Here is a 17260-nt window from a genome sequence, read left to right on the forward strand (position 1 = left end):
AAAAAGATGTAAAAGGGACCTGAAGGACAACTTTCTCACACAGAGCGTGGGTGCGAGTATAGAAAGAGCTGCCAAAGGAAGTGGTGGAGGCTGGTTCGATTAGAAAACTTAAAAGGCATCTGGATGGGAATACGAATAGGAAGGGTTTAGAAGGATATGGGCCAAAAGCTGGCAAATGGGACTAGATTTATATAGGATATCTGGTCGGCATGGATGAGCCGGGCTGAAGGTTTCTGTGCTGTACATCTCTATGACTCTCAGACTCTGGCTATACTGATGGTGAATGGGGCTTGGCAGGCTAGACTTATTTCCCTGGCTGTTTTACATTCCTCCGCAAGTGCTGATGTCAGACATTGCACCTCTAAACCCCCTCAGCCTTTTCAGCAATTTCCCTTGATTATTCTGTGTCAATAAAACTTACATTGACATACTGCCTTTCAAGTAATGAAACCTTCCCCGATTATCTCACACAAGCATTCAAAAGTGTTATTTGTCACTGAACTCCATAAGATGGATATTAAGGCAGACTGCCACAAGCTTGGGCCATGGAGAGAGATTTTAAAGGTGTGTCTTAGAGGAGGAAAAGTAGGATAGAGAGGCAGAAATACACAGGGAAAGAACTCTAGAGTTTGAGCCTTAAAAGTGATGACAATTCCAATGGTTTGGTGACTGGGATGCAGAGAATGGCCACAGTTGGAGAAATGCAGACATCTCAGAGTTTTGGAGCAGGGGAAAATTAAACAGAGGAAGAAATGTGGAGGAGGACACAGGGGAATTTGAAAAGAACAATAAAAACTACATTTGGTTTTTTTTGAGCTGATTCAGACTTTGAATATGGAGATTTGTCTGCTTGGGAGTGGAGACTGAGAATTTGGCTTCAAAATGAAGTGCACCATCTCCCCAGTTTTCCCCTTCAACCACCTCTCTCTGCAATCGGTCCTCTTGCTCATCCATGTCCTCATTGGAATTCTCTCTATTAAAAATAAACAACATCCAAATCTATTTTACGCACAACTAGGGAAGTGCTTGTTAATTCCAAGATAATAAAATGTGAGGCTGGATGAACACAGCAGGCCAAGCAGCATCTCAGGAGCACAAAAGCTGACGTTTCGGGCCTAGAACCTTCATCAGAGAGGGGGATGGGGAGAGGGAACTGGAATAAATAGGGAGAGAGGGGGAGGCGGACCGAAGATGGAGAGTAAAGACGATAGGTGGAGAGAGTGTAGGTGGGGAGGTAGGGAGGGGATAGGTCAGTCCAGGGAAGACGGACAGGTCAAGGAGGTGGGATGAGGTTAGTAGGTAGATGGGGGTGCGGCTTGGGGTGGGAGGAAGGGATGGGTGAGAGGAAGAACAGGTTAGGGAGGCAGAGACAGGTTGGACTGGTTTTGGGATGCAGTGGGTGGGGGGGAAGAGCTGGGCTGGTTGTGTGGTGCAGTGGGGGGAGGGGACGAACTGGGCTGGTTTAGGGATGCAGTAGGGGAAGGGGAGATTTTGAAACTGGTGAAGTCCACATTGATACCATTAGGCTGCAGGGTTCCCAGGCGGAATATGAGTTGCTGTTCCTGCAACCTTCGGGTGGCATCATTGTGGCAGTGCAGGAGGCCCATGATGGACATGTCATCTAGAGAATGGGAGGGGGAGTGGAAATGGTTTGCGACTGGGAGGTGCAGTTGTTTGTTGCGAACTGAGCAGAGGTGTTCTGCAAAGCGGTCCCCAAGCCTCCCCTTGGTTTCCCCAATGTAGAGGCAGCCGCACCGGGTACAGTGGATGCAGTATTCCCACTTCCTACAGACTAAGGGGGTGGCCATGGGCACCCGCATGGGCCCCAGCTATGCCTGCCTCTTTGTAGGTTACATGAAACAGTCCCTCTTCCGCACCTACACAGGCCCCAAACCCCACCTCTTCCTCCGGTACATTGATGACTGTATCGGCGCTGCCTCTTGCTCCCCAGAGGAGCTCGAACAGTTCATCCACTTCACCAACACCTTCCACTCCAACCTTCAGTTCACCTGGGCCATCTCCAGCACATCCCTCATCTTCCTGGACCTCTCAGTCTCCATCTCAGGCAACCAGCTTGTAACTGATGTCCATTTCAAGCCCACCGACTCCCACAGCTACCTAGAATACACCTCCTCCCACCCAACATCCTGCAAAAATTCCATCCCCTATTCCCAATTCCTCCGCCTCCGCCGCATCTGCTCCCACGATAAGACATTCCACTCCCGCACATCCCAGATGTCCAAGTTCTTTAAGGACCACAACTTTCCCCCCACAGTGATCGAGAACGCCCTTGACCGCGTCTCCCGCATTTCCCGCAACACATCCCTCACACCCTGCCCCCCCCCCCCCCCCAAACCGCCCAAAGGGGATCCCCCTCGTTCTCACACACCACCCTACCAACCTCCGGATACAATGCATCATCCTCTGACACTTTCGCCATTTACAATCCGACCCCACCACCCAAGACATTTTTCCATCCCCACCCCTGTCTGCTTTCCGGAGAGACCACTCTCTCCGTGACTCCCTCGTTCGCTCCACACTGCCCTCCAACCCCACCACACCCGGCACCTTCCCCTGCAACTGCAGGAAATGCTACACTTGTCCCCACACCTCCTCCCTCACCCCTATCCCAGGCCCCAAGACGACATTCCACATTAAGCAGAGGTTCACCTGCACATCTGCCAATGTGGTATACTGCATCCACTGTACCCGGTGCGGCTTCCTCTACATTGGGGAAACCAAGCGGAGGCTTGGGGACCGCTTTGCAGAACACCTCCGTTCAGTTCGCAACAAACAACTGCACCTCCCAGTCGCAAACCATTTCCACTCCCCCTCCCATTCTCTAGATGACATGTCCATCATGGGCCTCCTGCAGTGCCACAATGATGCCACCCGAAGGTTGCAGGAACAGCAACTCATATTCCGCCTGGGAACCCTGCAGCCTAACGGTATCAATGTGGACTTCACCAGTTTCAAAATCTCCCCTTCCCCCACTGCATCCCTAAACCAGCCCAGTTCGTCCCCTCCCCCCACTGCACCACACAACCAGCCCAGCTCTTCCCCCCCACCCACTGCATCCCAAAACCAGTCCAACCTGTCTCTGCCTCCCTAACCTGTTCTTCCTCTCACCCATCCCTTCCTCCCACCCCAAGCCGCACCCCCATCTACCTACTAACCTCATCCCACCTCCTTGACCTGTCCGTCTTCCCTGGACTGACCTATCCCCTCCCTACCTCCCCACCTATACTCTCTCCACCTATCTTCTTTACTCTCCATCTTCGGTCCACCTCCCCCTCTCTCCCTATTTATTCCAGTTCCCTCTCCCCATCCCCCTCTCTGATGAAGGGTCTAGGCCCGAAACGTTAGCTTTTGTGCTCCTGAGATGCTGCTTGGCCTGCTGTGTTCATCCAGCCTCACATTTTATTAACTTGGAATTCTCCAGCATCTGCAGTTCCCATTATCTCAAGTGCTTGTTAATGTCTGGTTTCCCTGTGTTTAAAGCCAGATCTACACAGCAGGAACATACCATCCTCACTGGTGTGTGTCTCAGTGCCAGCATCGAGATCAACATCCTCCAGTGTCCCGTGTTCACTGTACGGACTGTCACTGTTGGACAAAATGGTAGAGAAAACAGCTTAATTCTGAAGACAGTCATGCACTTCACGAGAAAGGAAAGTTGTCTTGGCTCTACAATTGGTTCCTAGTTATTCAGTCAGTAGTTCAAAATCTGCTGGAGGCATTTAATATGATTGAAAGATTCGTTTGGATCGCGGGAGCGAGACAGAGAAACCATTGCAACTAGCAACTGTGTCTGACATAAATAAAGTGAATTACAATGAAATGAAGGTACAGTTAGCTAAAATGGACTGATGTGGAAGTGCTGGTGTTGGACAGGGGTGGACAAAATCAGAAATCATACAACACCAGGTTATAGTCCAATAGGTTTATTTGAAATCACAAGTTTTTGGAATGTTGCTCCTTCATCCGGTGAGGCAATAGCAGAATATTTGGAAAATCATAATCTATTCAAACAGAGTCATCATGGCTTCATGAGAGGGAAATCTGGCTAATTAGTGACTAGCTGGTTTATTAGAATTTTTCATGGAAGTCTCTACCAAAATGTATAGACGGTAACCAGCAGATATGCAGTATTTGGACTTCCAGAATGTCTTTGACAAGGTACCTCAGTTATGGTTGAGTCACAAGATAACAGCCCACAGTGTTGGAGGTGAAATTTTGGCATAGATGGAAAATTGACTCAAAGACAGGAAATGGTTCTTTTTCAGGTTGGTGACCTGTGACATTCCACAGGGATCAATGCTGGGACCGCAACTGTTTACAATACACATTAATGACACAGAGGAAGGAAGTGGATGCACTGTAGCCAGATTTGCAGAAAACGCAAAAACAGGTGGAAAGGCAGGCTGTGAGAGGGATACTCACTTTTTTGCAAAAGGTTGACAAATGAAGTAGAATGTGGGAAAATGCAAATTGTTAACTTTAGAAGACAGAACAAAAAAAAGGCTGTTATTAAAATGAAGAAAAATTGTAGAGAACTGCAGGTCAAAAGGGACTTGCGCATGAAACAGAGAAAGCTGCCACACAGCTGCAGCAGGTAATCAGGAAGGCTGATGGAATGTCAGCCCTTATTTCAAGGGGATTGGAGTACAAGAGTAGGGATGTCTCACTGCAACTGGACAAGGTGCTGATGAGACCACATCTGAAGTACTGAGAGAAGTTTTGGTCCCCTTGTTAAAGAAAAAATGATTTCATTAGAGACAATAGGGCAACTCAGAGTAGCAGAGTTGGTGTCCCAGCATTTGTGGAGGTCAGTAGGTGCTTATGTTTTACCTCAATGATGCCCAAGGCCAGTGATACAGCTAGGATCTTGGTGTTTACAGCCCTACAGAACAGGAGGAGCCGGTGGCAAAGAATTGGACAAGCACTGGCAACCCTTCGAACTCCTCCTTTTGAAAAACAGCTCTCTGAATAAACTCTATTGGCGGCTTGGCCAATCCTGCCTTCCCTTGTCCTGGAACAATGATCAGACCTGTATCACTTGCCAGTAGGTAGCAGACTTCAAGGGAGAGTGACTCAGGAAGGACTCAGCTTACCAATAATCGTCACCGGCCATACACTTTTCATAGATGGGTCCCTCCAGATCCTTCGGATCGGGAAAAATCAGCTCGCTGTGGATGATGATGGTCTTGATCAGCTCGTTCACGTGCGCCTGGCACAAGACTTGGTCTTGCGTATCGGGCACAGGCATTAGGGTGGGGCCGAAGCAGATTGCCAAGTTGTAAGGATCCATCATATTTTCGTCGCTGTATTGAGACAGGCTGCCAAGAGACAGAAACAAGGTGATTAATGTCTCACAGCAGCAGAAGGTTGATTCAATACCATGGCACTGGACTCTTCATTAAGCAAATGGAAATTCTTTTAGTCTTGGCTAACTGTGGTGAAGGTATAGTTTCTTCCAAATCCTCTGAAGCTTTGTTGCTGAACTCCTGTTGTTCCAATCAAGAAGCAGGATAGGCCAAATAACTCCTATATTATAAAGTGACGTGTAATATTTATGACATCAAAATAGGCCATTCGACCCCAAATTCTGCTGGGGTTTACGCTCCATGTGAGGTTCCACTCATCCTTCGTTGAAATCCATCAACACATCGTTAAGCCCCACACTGCAGATAGATGCCATTTGGCCCATCGAGCCCAAACCAGACCCAGTCCATTCCAATAACCCCACATTTCACATGGTCAATCCACCCAGCCTGTGCATCTTTGGACGGTGGGAGGAAACCCACACAGACATGGGGAGAATGTACAAACTCCAAATCGACAGTTGCCCGAGGCTGGAATCAAACCAGGTCCCTGAAGCTGTGAAGCAGCAGTGCTAACCACTGAGCCACCGTGCCGCCCATCCTCTGCAAGTGTTTGCCTCATTTCCTTGTGAGAGTATCTACTGTATTCACTTTAACAGCCCTCTTGAGATTGAGTCCCACATTCTAAACACTGCCCTAGATTGATACAGCATGGAGAAGGCCCATTTGGGTCAATGTGCCTCTGGTAGAGCTATCCAATCAGCACTCTCTTCTCATACTGTATAAATGTTGGTTTCATTGTTACAGCGGCATTCTTGAAAATTGTCCTGATGAGTGCAAATGTAAAGTACTGACAAAATATATCTTCTTTTTTAGCAATACAGAAGTTATAGTATGAGCAAATGACCATTTACTTGTTGGCAGACAGAAAAGGAGTAGTTGGGGTGGGAATGATGTCAGTATCATGAGAATGCATCATGTTGTCGATTAGATCATTCATATTCACTTGCGGACTAAAACAAAACATGGCAGCGTTCTCAAATCAGAACCCTGGAAACAGGAGATCTTCTTGATAAACCAATCACTTGCAGAGGCCTATTTGTTTTACCCAGTGAATTTTGGTTCCCCTCATTTTTAGTTATCACAAAATCAGACAGGACATCATCTTTCAAATGGTTGCTTTGGAAGATCGTGGCCCCCCTCAAGTTTGCTCCACCATTCAATATGAGCATTACTGATCGGATTGTGGTCTTGACCCCACTTTCCTGTCAATCATATCTCCCCACTCCCACACACTCCTCATAATCCCACATCTGCCAAAAATCAGTCTAACTCAGCTTTGAATATAAGACCATAAGACATAGGAGCAGAAATTGGCCCATCGAGTCTGCTCTGCTATTCAATCATGGCTGTTAAGTTCCCTAACCCCATTCTCCAGCTTTGTCCCCATAACCCTTGATCCCCTTGATAATCAAGAACCTATTTATCTCAGTCTTAAATGTACTCAATGACCTGGCCTCCACAGCAGTCTGTGGAAGCGAATTCCAAAAATTAGTGACATTCTAAGAGAAGAAATTCCTCATCTAGACACTAAAATCCATAAAGACATACAGGGCGAGAGCAGGACTGTGGTATCGAGACGGAGGATCAGCCATGATCATGTTTAATAGCACAGCAGACTTAATGGGTGAATAGCCTCCTCTTGCTCTTTTTTTTACTGATTAAACTCGAGTGACTATAGACTGGCCTGCATGATGTTCCCTCATGAACCATCTCCCTGACCCTAGGGTTTCTCCATAATCACTCAACAGCTGCCTCATCAGGTCATTTACTCTAAAAATGATCCTTTCAGTAACTTGGTCACAATCATGAGGGTCACATCTGAACATGCAGGAGATGACAGGACAATACTCACTGGTTTAAAAAAGCAAACAGGTATCTCATCACGATGATCACAGAGCGGGGAAGGGTGAGGAGAATCTTGCGAAGGTGAAGGGCTCTCTCATACAGATTCTCTATTCCTGGAATGGCAAAACATGGGAATATGGTCACTTTGAACAAATATTAGGTTTCAAATAACCTTCCCACCCATCCCCTGGCTCCCTTACCAGCCCTTCCTTCTCCCTTTCATTTCAGCTGCTAACTGGATTCATCCCTCCCATCGACCAACCAGGTCATACCTGCTACCGGTGTCCACCTAACACAGCCATTCTGCTACCCTCCCCTTTCACCTCGCTTTATCCATCGCTCCCCCTACCCCTACATCCAGTCCTGAAGAAGTCTTTACTCCTGCTGCCTGACTTGCTGTGTTTTTCCAGCCTCCTGTTTGTCTACCTTGGATTCCAGCATCTGGAAAGGGTCACCGGACCCGAAACATTAGCTTTGATTCTTTTTTTCTCTCCACAGTTGCTGCCAGACCTGCTCAGCTTTTCCAAAAGCTTCCATTTTGTTACAGCAACCTCAGTTCTTTCAGTTTTTTCTTTCTCTGCAGTTCTTTTTGTTTCTCATCTATCCATGTCAACTATGGCATGGCTGACAACCACAACATTTTTCTATCATTTGAATAGAAGTCGACATAAAGACTGGATTTTACATCGTGCCGTTCACAATCTAAGGGCATCTCAACTCGCTTTGCTGCTCCAAACCAGTACTCATTTAGAAAATAAGGCAGCCAAATTTCACACAACAAACTCGCACACAATGACGTTAACCTGATTGATAATCTAGCTCACGGTGACACTCTAAATAACCTGAAGGATTCAGATTCCTGGGATACTAGGACCAGTCCAAGCAAGAAAGATTTGCGACTGGGAAAGAAAGACTGGGACCAATGTCCTTGCAAGTGACTGTTGGGGTGTTTGAAAGGTCTGTTGGGGAGCGTTTAAACTAGAATGGCAGGGGAATGAGAAACTGAGCAGGGGGACAAAGGAGGGAGAAACAAGGGGTAGAAACAAATGACAGAAAGTTAACAAACAAAAGTGTTAGACAGAAAAATCTAGCGAGAAAAACAAATGGGACTAAATAAAGGTTTAAATAAAAAAGACAAGTCGAAAAGATTGTGTCTAAATGCAGAGAGCATTTGCAATTAGCCACACAAACAGATGTACGGGGTTATGATATAGTTATGATTGCAGGGATATTACAGCTGCAGGGTGACCAAGGATGAAACGTGAACATCCAGGAGCGTTCATCAGTGAGGAAGAACAGGTAAAAAGGAGCATTTTTAATAAAAGACATTCACAACATGGCAGTAAAGAATGATATTGGCTCAAAAAATCAAAATGTGGAATCTGTAAGGATGGAGGTAAGAAACACCACGGGGCAGAAATACCTCAAAGCAACAAAGAGAAAACATTGTTGGGGGTATTTTTAGGCCTCCAAACAGCAATTCAGATGCAAGGGAAGGCATTACTATCTATTCAATTTCATGAGGCAAACATGGAATATTTTCAGGGGAATACTGACCACGCAGGAAAATCTGGGGTTTTGTTTAGATTAGATTAGATTAGATTCCCTACAGTGTGGAAACAGGCCCTTCAGCCCAACAAGTCCACACCGCCCCTTGCAGCATCCCACCCAGACCCATCCCCCTGTAACCCACACACCCTTGAACGCTACGGGCAATTTAGCTTGGCCGATCCACCTAGCCTGCACATCTTTGGACTGTGGGAGGAAACCGGAGCACCCGGAGGAAACCCACGCAGACATGGGGAGAATGTGCAAACTCTGCACAGACAGTTACCTGAGGCTGGAATTGAACCCGGGTCCCTGGCACTGTGAGGCTGCAGTGCTAACCACTGAGCCACCGTGCCACCCTAAATTCATAGTGTTTTCTTTAAATTCACTGGCAGATGTGGGCATCACTCGCAAAGGCAGCATTTCCGGCCCATCCTTAATTGCCCTTGCGAAGACGGTGGTGAGATGTCTTGTTTGAATACCACAGTGACTGGTCAGGACATTTCAGAACACACTCAACTACATTACTGTCTGCCTGGAGTCACGTGTAGACCAAACCATGTAAGGACGGCCCATTTCCTTCCTGTGAGGACATTAGTGAACCAGATGGGATTTTATAATTTGGTCATCAGTACTGATCCTATTCATTTTATTCCAAATTGGATTCATATTTGGAGACTAGTGGTCCAGATTATGAGTACAGATACACAGCCAACTACTATTTCCCTACAGTATCACACCTTGCATGACAAGAGATTTATCCAGGGTGGTGTGAGACATAGTAGTAACCATTTGAAGATGGATGCGCTCAGTTTGTTCAACTCAGTCCACTTATTTTGCATGGAGACTTGAATCGTGATCTTTAAATGGATTCGAACAAATTGGTAAGTTTCAAATGAACTTTTAACGTGAAATTATTTATTCATATCAAACAAAGATGGCTTCTCTGCTCTCGACTTGGCTGGTTTCAATGAGGCTTTTCTTATATACCTTAATTCCAGTGTATATTTGAGAAAAATCAAGGATATTTACTTATGCAAATGATAAATATTTGTTTAGAAGTTCTTACCTGTTTTCTCTTCCGACCATTTTTGTTTGGATCTGGGTGTAAATCGCACTTGGAAGAGCTGAATGCAGTCAGCTCAATAAATAAAAAGACAAATTTAGCACAGAGGACACAAGTACTTTAGTTCTTGCTTGACCAGGTTGTCTAAGTGTGGTCCCTGTTTATATTTATGGATTTTTTCCCTTGGTTTAAAATGTTGTTTTATTTAAGGGGGAATGGTTCTGCAATGGTATCCCAGATTAGTTTTGACTGCCTCAGTGGGTTGGAGCAGATGTTTCGTTCTCCCCTTCGTTGGTCCTGGGTCTTAGTGTTGTGAAGTTGGGTACAGTACTGGTGGATTGGAAGGCAGGACGTTAGAATTTGATGTTTGTAAAATGATAGAGGCTGGGGGGGGGTGGGGGGGGGAATGCAAAAGAGTGCACATTCCATTTAAAAGATGATGTGTTTTTCTGTGCCTAGTGATTCAAAAAGGATGCCTGTGGGTTTGCAGGTGCACAGAGCACTTGAATTGAAGTGTTTGTATCAAAAAGCTGCACTGTTAGCAGGAACAACATTTTTACCGAGACAACACGTTTTCAAATTTAGCCAATTAACTTAAACCAAGCCCTTAGAGACCATCAAACAATTAAATTTACAATCTGATGATTTTGATTAGATAGGCCAATCTTTTTGTAAGAAATTGATAGGTCATCAATGGTACAAAAGAAGGGGAGCATTTGAAAATTAGTATGACAGCAACTGCCATCTGATACAGTCAAAAAAGCATCAGCTCTGGCTCTCTCAGATTTCTCTAAGCTCTCAGAAAACCATCATCTAACTAATAGTACTCTTAGTTAATATTCCTGACACAAGAACTCAAGGGAGAAAGGCATTCCTGACTGAAGATCAGCAGCGAAGCACAGAATATTCTGGAAGACATATCCTGGCTGTAATTTTGAGAGACTAAGTTTTAATTTTTAAAATAATTTTGGTTTATGTAAGTGGGACTTGTATTTATTGGAATGGTATACCACTAAAATTTTGTTTTATTCTGGAATAGTTAGTAGTTAAGGGGGAATTGTTTGGTCTGTTAACAGTTCAGTTAATTTATTCACTGTTAGAGTTAAATAAATAAATTGTTACTTGTTGATTATAGAGTGAGTGAACTGAGTTCATTTCCTCTAACCACTCCTTTGTAACAGCTTGAGGGTGAGAAGCAGGTTATACCAGTTTTCACACTTCTTGTAACAGATTGTAGGGTGAGGCAAGCCTCTCTGGGTGTTTCAGTTTTAGCTATCAGAGAGGCAGGGTCAACCTCCTCTTTAAAACACTTAGTCTTTCCCAGGAGATGCATAGTCGTGGAAGGAAGTAGCCGGAGGTAAATCTCAGGCGTCACTGGTTTGTGGGGTCAGGTGTGATGTGCTAAATGGTCTCCTCTTGTCCTTTGTACATTTTTATGATGGCCGTATGTCAAGTACTCAGAGAATTTGGAAAGCTACCAATGCCATCGACACTCCCTGGCTATTTATGTTAAAGTGTTGTTCAACTCACCTGGACCTGTACCCAAAAAAGCCTTCCCAAGAACAAAGAAAACACAAACTATGTTGGTGTCCAGGGTCAGAATTATCCCTGTGGGCTTTAGAACCCTACCATCAGGCTGAAATGGTGGCCTAAATCTCACACCATGTAAGAAAAAAGAGACAGTCACTTGTGTGATTGCCCCCGTCAGCCAGTCAATTAAGGACTGTGGGTGGTCTCACAAAGTGGGAATGCTCAATCAGAAACCTTCCGGTTAGAAAGGAAGCAGAAATTAGAAGGAGCATGTCATTTTGCCCATCAAGCCAACTAAGCTATCCATTATAGTCATAGCTGATCTTGTGTCCCACTCTCTCTCTGTCTCCATTCACCTTGAAGATTGTAGTGTCCAGAAAATCTCTTTTATCAAAATGTATTCAGCGACCTGGCCTCAAAAGCCTTCTGTGGTACAGAATTCCACAGATTCACTACCCTCTGAGTGAAGAAATGTCTTCTCAACTCAGTCTGAAAAGACCTACCATGTATTCTGAGATTGTGATGGCTTGTCATCTGATAGGATGTATGGGAGAAAAGAGGTTGCTTCTAAATGAAGGTACCTTCTCTTCAACTTTACTCATAAAAGTAAACTGGAAACAAGCTGGCTCTGGCCCAGCCAGGTCTCTGGGAGAGGGGAGGGTCTCCAGGACTTGCTTGGAGTGCTGGGCCACCAAGACTGCCACCTGCAGGCTGCCTCCAAGAAGTGAGCGTGGAACCCACCAGGCTGTGGGGACCAAGAGGTCAATGGGAATTGGGCCCTGCACAGACCTGGAGCCTTTGTTACTCACCACCTGCAGATGGGTTGCCTTGCCACACCCTGCCACTCCCTTCCAGGTCAGGATGGAACCAAAGAACTGGTAGAGAAGCAGGTGGGTGATTTGTTGCCTTTGAGACACTTGAATTTGCCAGACCAGAAAGAATTCTATAAAAAGTGGTGACCAGAAATGGAAGGCAAATTGTGGGCTGTTGGGGTGAAGGTTCCAAGGTGCTTATACTGCTATTGTGTATCCTCTTTCTTGCTGCCCTTTCCACCTCCCACAATCCTACAAATACCTGACCCCGTCCCCCATATCTTGTTACATTCTGGCCTATGATGTTGCCTTGGAGTCCTGGGGAGGTTGGCCCACTCTGCTGTTTTACACAAGGCTGGGGAAGCCTTCACCTAGTTTCCTTTCCAATCTGCCTGCCCATCTTCTTGAAATAACCTCATGCTGCAACAACCTCTAGGTCTATAACTGCCCACTGTCTGCCCACAGGCCTTCTCCCTGCCTACTCCAAAGAGATCTCCGATCCTGGAATTCTGGCCTCTTGCTCATTCCTGATGATAATCACTCTGCCATTTGCTACAGCTGTCAAAATTGCAAGCTCGGGAATTCCGTCCTTAAACTTCCCTTTCTCCCTCTGAGCCTCTTCTCAAAACTGACTTCTTGACTCAGGTTTGGTCACCTGTCCTCTTACAATGTTGAGGCTGGTACAGAAGTTAGAGAGCATGTTCGACAGATAAGGCAGGCAAGAGCGCAGCAAGGAATGAGGGAAGACTGATGAATTAAAACACATTTATTTCAATGCAAGAGGCCTGAGAGGTAGGCAGATGAACTCTGGGAACATGGGAGTAGGGTATCACAGCTATTGCAGAAACATGGCTGAGGGATAGACAGGACCGGCAGCTCGATGTTCAGGGGTATAGATGCAATAGGAAGGATAGAAGGGGAGGCAAGACAGGAGGGGGAGTGGTGTTTTATATCAGGGAAGACATCATGGCAGTACTTAGAGAGGATATTCCTGAGGGATCGTCCAGTGAAGCTGTATGGGTGTAACTGAGAAATAAGAAGGGGGTGATCGCTTCAGTGCGATTGTACTATAGGACCCCCATCCGCCAACCCTAGGAACCTGGCCAGCAAATATGTAGAGAAATCACAGATGGTTGTAAATGAATTAAGTTTCCAATAGGGGATTTTAACTTTTCAAACATAGACTGGGACTGCCATAGTGTAAAGGGTTTGGACTGGGAGGAATTTAAGTGTATTCAAGATGGCCCTACTAAAGGAGGGTCAAAACTTGATCTCCTCTTGGAAAATAAAGCAGGGCAAGTGACTTAGGGGGAGCACTTTGGAACCAGTGACTATAATTTTGTTTGTTTTAAAATAGTGATGGAAAAGGATAGGCCTGGCCCACGAGTTAAAGTTGTAAATTGGGGCAAGATCAATTCTGATGGTATTATTAGACAGGAACTTTCAAACATTGAGGGAGGCTGTTTGCAGATAAAAGGACATCTGGCAAGTGGGAGGCTTTTAAAAGCAAGATAAAGAGTGTTCAGGGCCAGAGTGTTTCTATTAGTGAGAACAGGCAAGGCTGGCAGGAGTAGGGAACACTAGATGACTACAGACGTTCAGGCTCTGTTTAAGAAAAAGGAGGAGGCATATGTCAGATATAAACAGCTGGGATCAAGTTGTTGCAGGGAATCCTAAGAGACAGGATCAACGTGCACTTGGAAACACATGGGTTGATCAGCGATAGGCAGCAAAGCTTTGTGCGTGGGAAATCATTACTCACAAAATTGTTGAGATTTTTTTTGAAGAGTTGACCAAGATAGATGAAGGCAAAGCAAGACGTTGTCTTACATGGAATTCAGCAAGGCCTTCGACAAGTTCCACGTGGTAGATTGGTTAGTAAGGTTAGATCACATGGAATCCAGGGAGAGCTGTCCGACTGGATACAAATTGGCTGGACAGTAGGGGAAAGAGGGTGATGGCTGATGGTTGTTTTTCAGACTGAAGGCCTCTGACCAGCAGCGTGCAACCAGGATCGATGATTGGTTCACTGTTGTTTGTCATTTGTGTAAACGATTTGGATAAGAATATAGGATATGTGGTTAGTAAGTTTGCAGACGACACCAAAATCGGTGGTATATGCTATGTGAAGAAGGTTATCTAAGAGTACAATGGGATCTTGATCAACTGGGCCAGCGGGCTGAGCAATGGCAGATGGAGTTTATTTCAGGCAAATGTGAAGTATTGCATTTTGGTAAGACAACGAGGACAGGACTTACACGGTTAATGGTAGGGGCCTAGAGAGTATCGTCGATCAGAGACCTAGGTACATAGTTCCTTGAAAATGGCATCCCACGTAGACAAGGAATGCATTTAGCATGCTTGCCTTTAACCGTCAGAGCATTGAGTACAGGAGTTGGAGTGTCATGTGATGTCATAAAAGATAATGGTAAAGCCACTTTTGGAGCACTGTGTACAATTCTGGTCGCCCTGCTATGAGAAGTATGCTATTAAACTGGAAAAAAGATTTACAAGGATTTCACTAAGTTTGGAAGATTTGAAGTATGAGGAGAGGCTGGATAGGCTGGGACATTTTTCTGGGAGCATAGGAGGCTGTGGGGTGACCTTATAGAGGTTTACAAAATCACGAGGGGCATAGATAAAGTGAATAGCCACAGTTTTTTCCCCACAGTGTATGGGAGTCCAAAACTATACAGCATAGGTTTAAGGTGGCAGGGGAACTATTTTACACAGAGGGTGATGTGTGTATGGAATGAGCTACCGGAGGAAGTGGTACAGGCTGGTACAAATACAGTATTTAAAAGACATTTGGACAGAAAGTTGGATCGGAAAGGTTCAGAGGGACACAGGCCAAACGGGACTATTTCAGTTTAGGAAACCTGGTTGGCATGGATGTGTTGGGCCAAAGGGTCTGTTTCCGTGCTGTAAGAATCTATGACTCTATTTGCTTTTACGTATCTCAGTGTCAATCTTTAACGAGTAACAACATTTGTGAAGCACCCTGTGATCGACTTTAATATATTAGAAAGACACTATACAAATGCAAATCAATGCTCATGACTCATTGAGAAAACATGCCTTGGGACTAGGTTGAACACACCGATGCCACTAGTCAGTCGCCCCATAGAGATGGTTCTAATGGAGCACAGTACATTATACGGACGTTCCCGTGGAATGACGGAAATGTGTTTCATTTATACAGAAACAAAGTGGATAAGGTTAATTGAGTAAGTACAGTGCGATCTCAAAACCAGCATTTGCTATAAATTCCTGCAAAGGACCTCCTGTGTTTGACTGCATTGAAAAGACCCATTCTAGGAAATTAGCCTCAAATACTTCTATATCCCACAGCTCATCACATGACATGACGGATCAAATTACCAGCCATATATTCATCACAGATGACATCTGGCTTATGTTCTGCTTCCCCACAGTAAGCGGTAAATGGTAGGCGCCCATCTGAATCAGGCTTTTCATTGATATCTTGTACTGCTGCCAATTTGCTCTCAGTCTTGCACCAGGCCTAGTAAACAAAGTTATGATTCTAGTCCTCCACCTGGGAGCCTACAAGTGTCCTCCATGCATAAAGGGTAGGATTTGACAAATGGACAATGGGCCTCTTGTTCCTTCTCAGTCATTGTCATTTCGCCATCACAGGCTGTGCCTCCAGCAGCCCAGATCCCAAACTCTGGAATCCCCTCCCCAAAACCTCCTTTTTCTCCTCAAATTTGCTTTTCCAAATTGACATCCTTGAGTTGGCCATTAGTCGTCCGTCCTCAAATGCTTTTATGTGTCCCAGTGCCAACGTTTGACTGACAACTATTTCTGTGAAGGACCCTGTGATATATTACATTAAAAGACACCATACACAGGGATGTTTCCAATGGTGCTGATGTTTGGACAAGGAGCAGAGGTGACGGTGGTGGTTGGAAGGGGGGCAGTGGTGACAGTGGTTGTTGGATGGGGGGGCAAGGTAGTTGGTTGGTGATGAATGCCTCGATCCCTGGAATTGAAGTATACAGGTGACCTGACAGATCAAAACAAGCTTGCCCTACCCTGTCATGGTAAAGTGTAGCAACCAGCTACGTTCATGCACCTGGGGCCTTTGCCCCCCTTTCAGCCTGGTAAACAGACCCTCTGGAGTTAATAGCCAATTGGACTATGGCAATGCAACCAATCCTAGCCAATCCTGGCAGTACTGCTGGTCACGATAGTGCCACTGGTCTGCACAGTGCCACCGGTCCCAGAAGCTGGGTGATGACAGCTGCCACGAGTGCAAGCTGGTCCACACAGGAGTTCTGATGGGTCCCAAGTCCAGGCAAACCAGAGGGACTTTGACTGTGAACTCGAGGAGCAGATGTAGGCCATTCAGCCCACCAAGTCTATATACATATATATCATGCTTTAAAGCTGTGAACTTTACTGCCAACTGCTAGAAAACCTCATTCCATTCAGCATCACTTTGCCAAGTGCTGCTCATCACCAGGTATTTCAGAAAAGATGTTGCATCTAAATATTTCTTCAGCTGTATTCAGAGAACCAAGTCCGATGTCTGCATGGGTTTTCTCCCGATGCTCCGGTTTCTTCCCACAGTCCAAAGATGTGCAAGTTTGGTGGACTGGCCATGCTACGTTGCCGCTAGTGTCTAGCGATGTGCAGTAGAAGCGGGTTTACCATGGGAAATGCGGGGATGGAGGCTGGGTGGGATTTCCTTCAGAGGGTTGGTGCAGACTTAATGGCCTGAATGGCCTCTTTCTGTACTGCAGGATTCTATGATTCTGTTACTCATCTTATATCAAGTACTGGCCTAGCAGGTAACTGGATGTGTTTCATGACTCAGAATTGCTCAAGATACCTCAGGTGAGGCATATGAATTTATGAATGACCATGAATAGACATAGCTAAGCTGACCATTAGCTCTCCAGAACATTGGAATAGACTACTGCACCCGGGCTCTCAGGAGCTCACTACTTACTGACACACTTGTGGGCTCAACTGCTCAGTTCGGACATCTCAGCAGATCATGTAAAATATGAACAAGTCCAGATTCATCAGATAACAAGACCCAAGGG

General features: G+C 45.6%; 1 protein-coding gene across 4 annotated transcripts in view; it reads right to left on the reverse strand.

The window, feature by feature from the left end:
* LOC125460846 (SLIT-ROBO Rho GTPase-activating protein 1-like) overlaps window positions 1-17260 on the reverse strand; it is a 269583-nt gene that overhangs the window by 28466 nt on the left and 223857 nt on the right. For all 4 annotated transcript variants that reach the window (XM_048548950.2, XM_048548951.2, XM_048548948.2 and 1 more), the window contains exons 16-18: window positions 7240-7345; window positions 5115-5339; window positions 3527-3606 (exon numbers count right to left, since the gene is read on the reverse strand). In XM_048548950.2, the coding sequence (XP_048404907.1) occupies window positions 3527-3606; window positions 5115-5339; window positions 7240-7345 (411 nt within the window). The remainder of the gene's footprint in view (window positions 1-3526; window positions 3607-5114; window positions 5340-7239; window positions 7346-17260) is intronic.

Source organism: Stegostoma tigrinum, chromosome 18 (assembly GCF_030684315.1).
Source record: "Stegostoma tigrinum isolate sSteTig4 chromosome 18, sSteTig4.hap1, whole genome shotgun sequence".
NCBI lineage: Eukaryota > Metazoa > Chordata > Chondrichthyes > Orectolobiformes > Stegostomatidae > Stegostoma > Stegostoma tigrinum.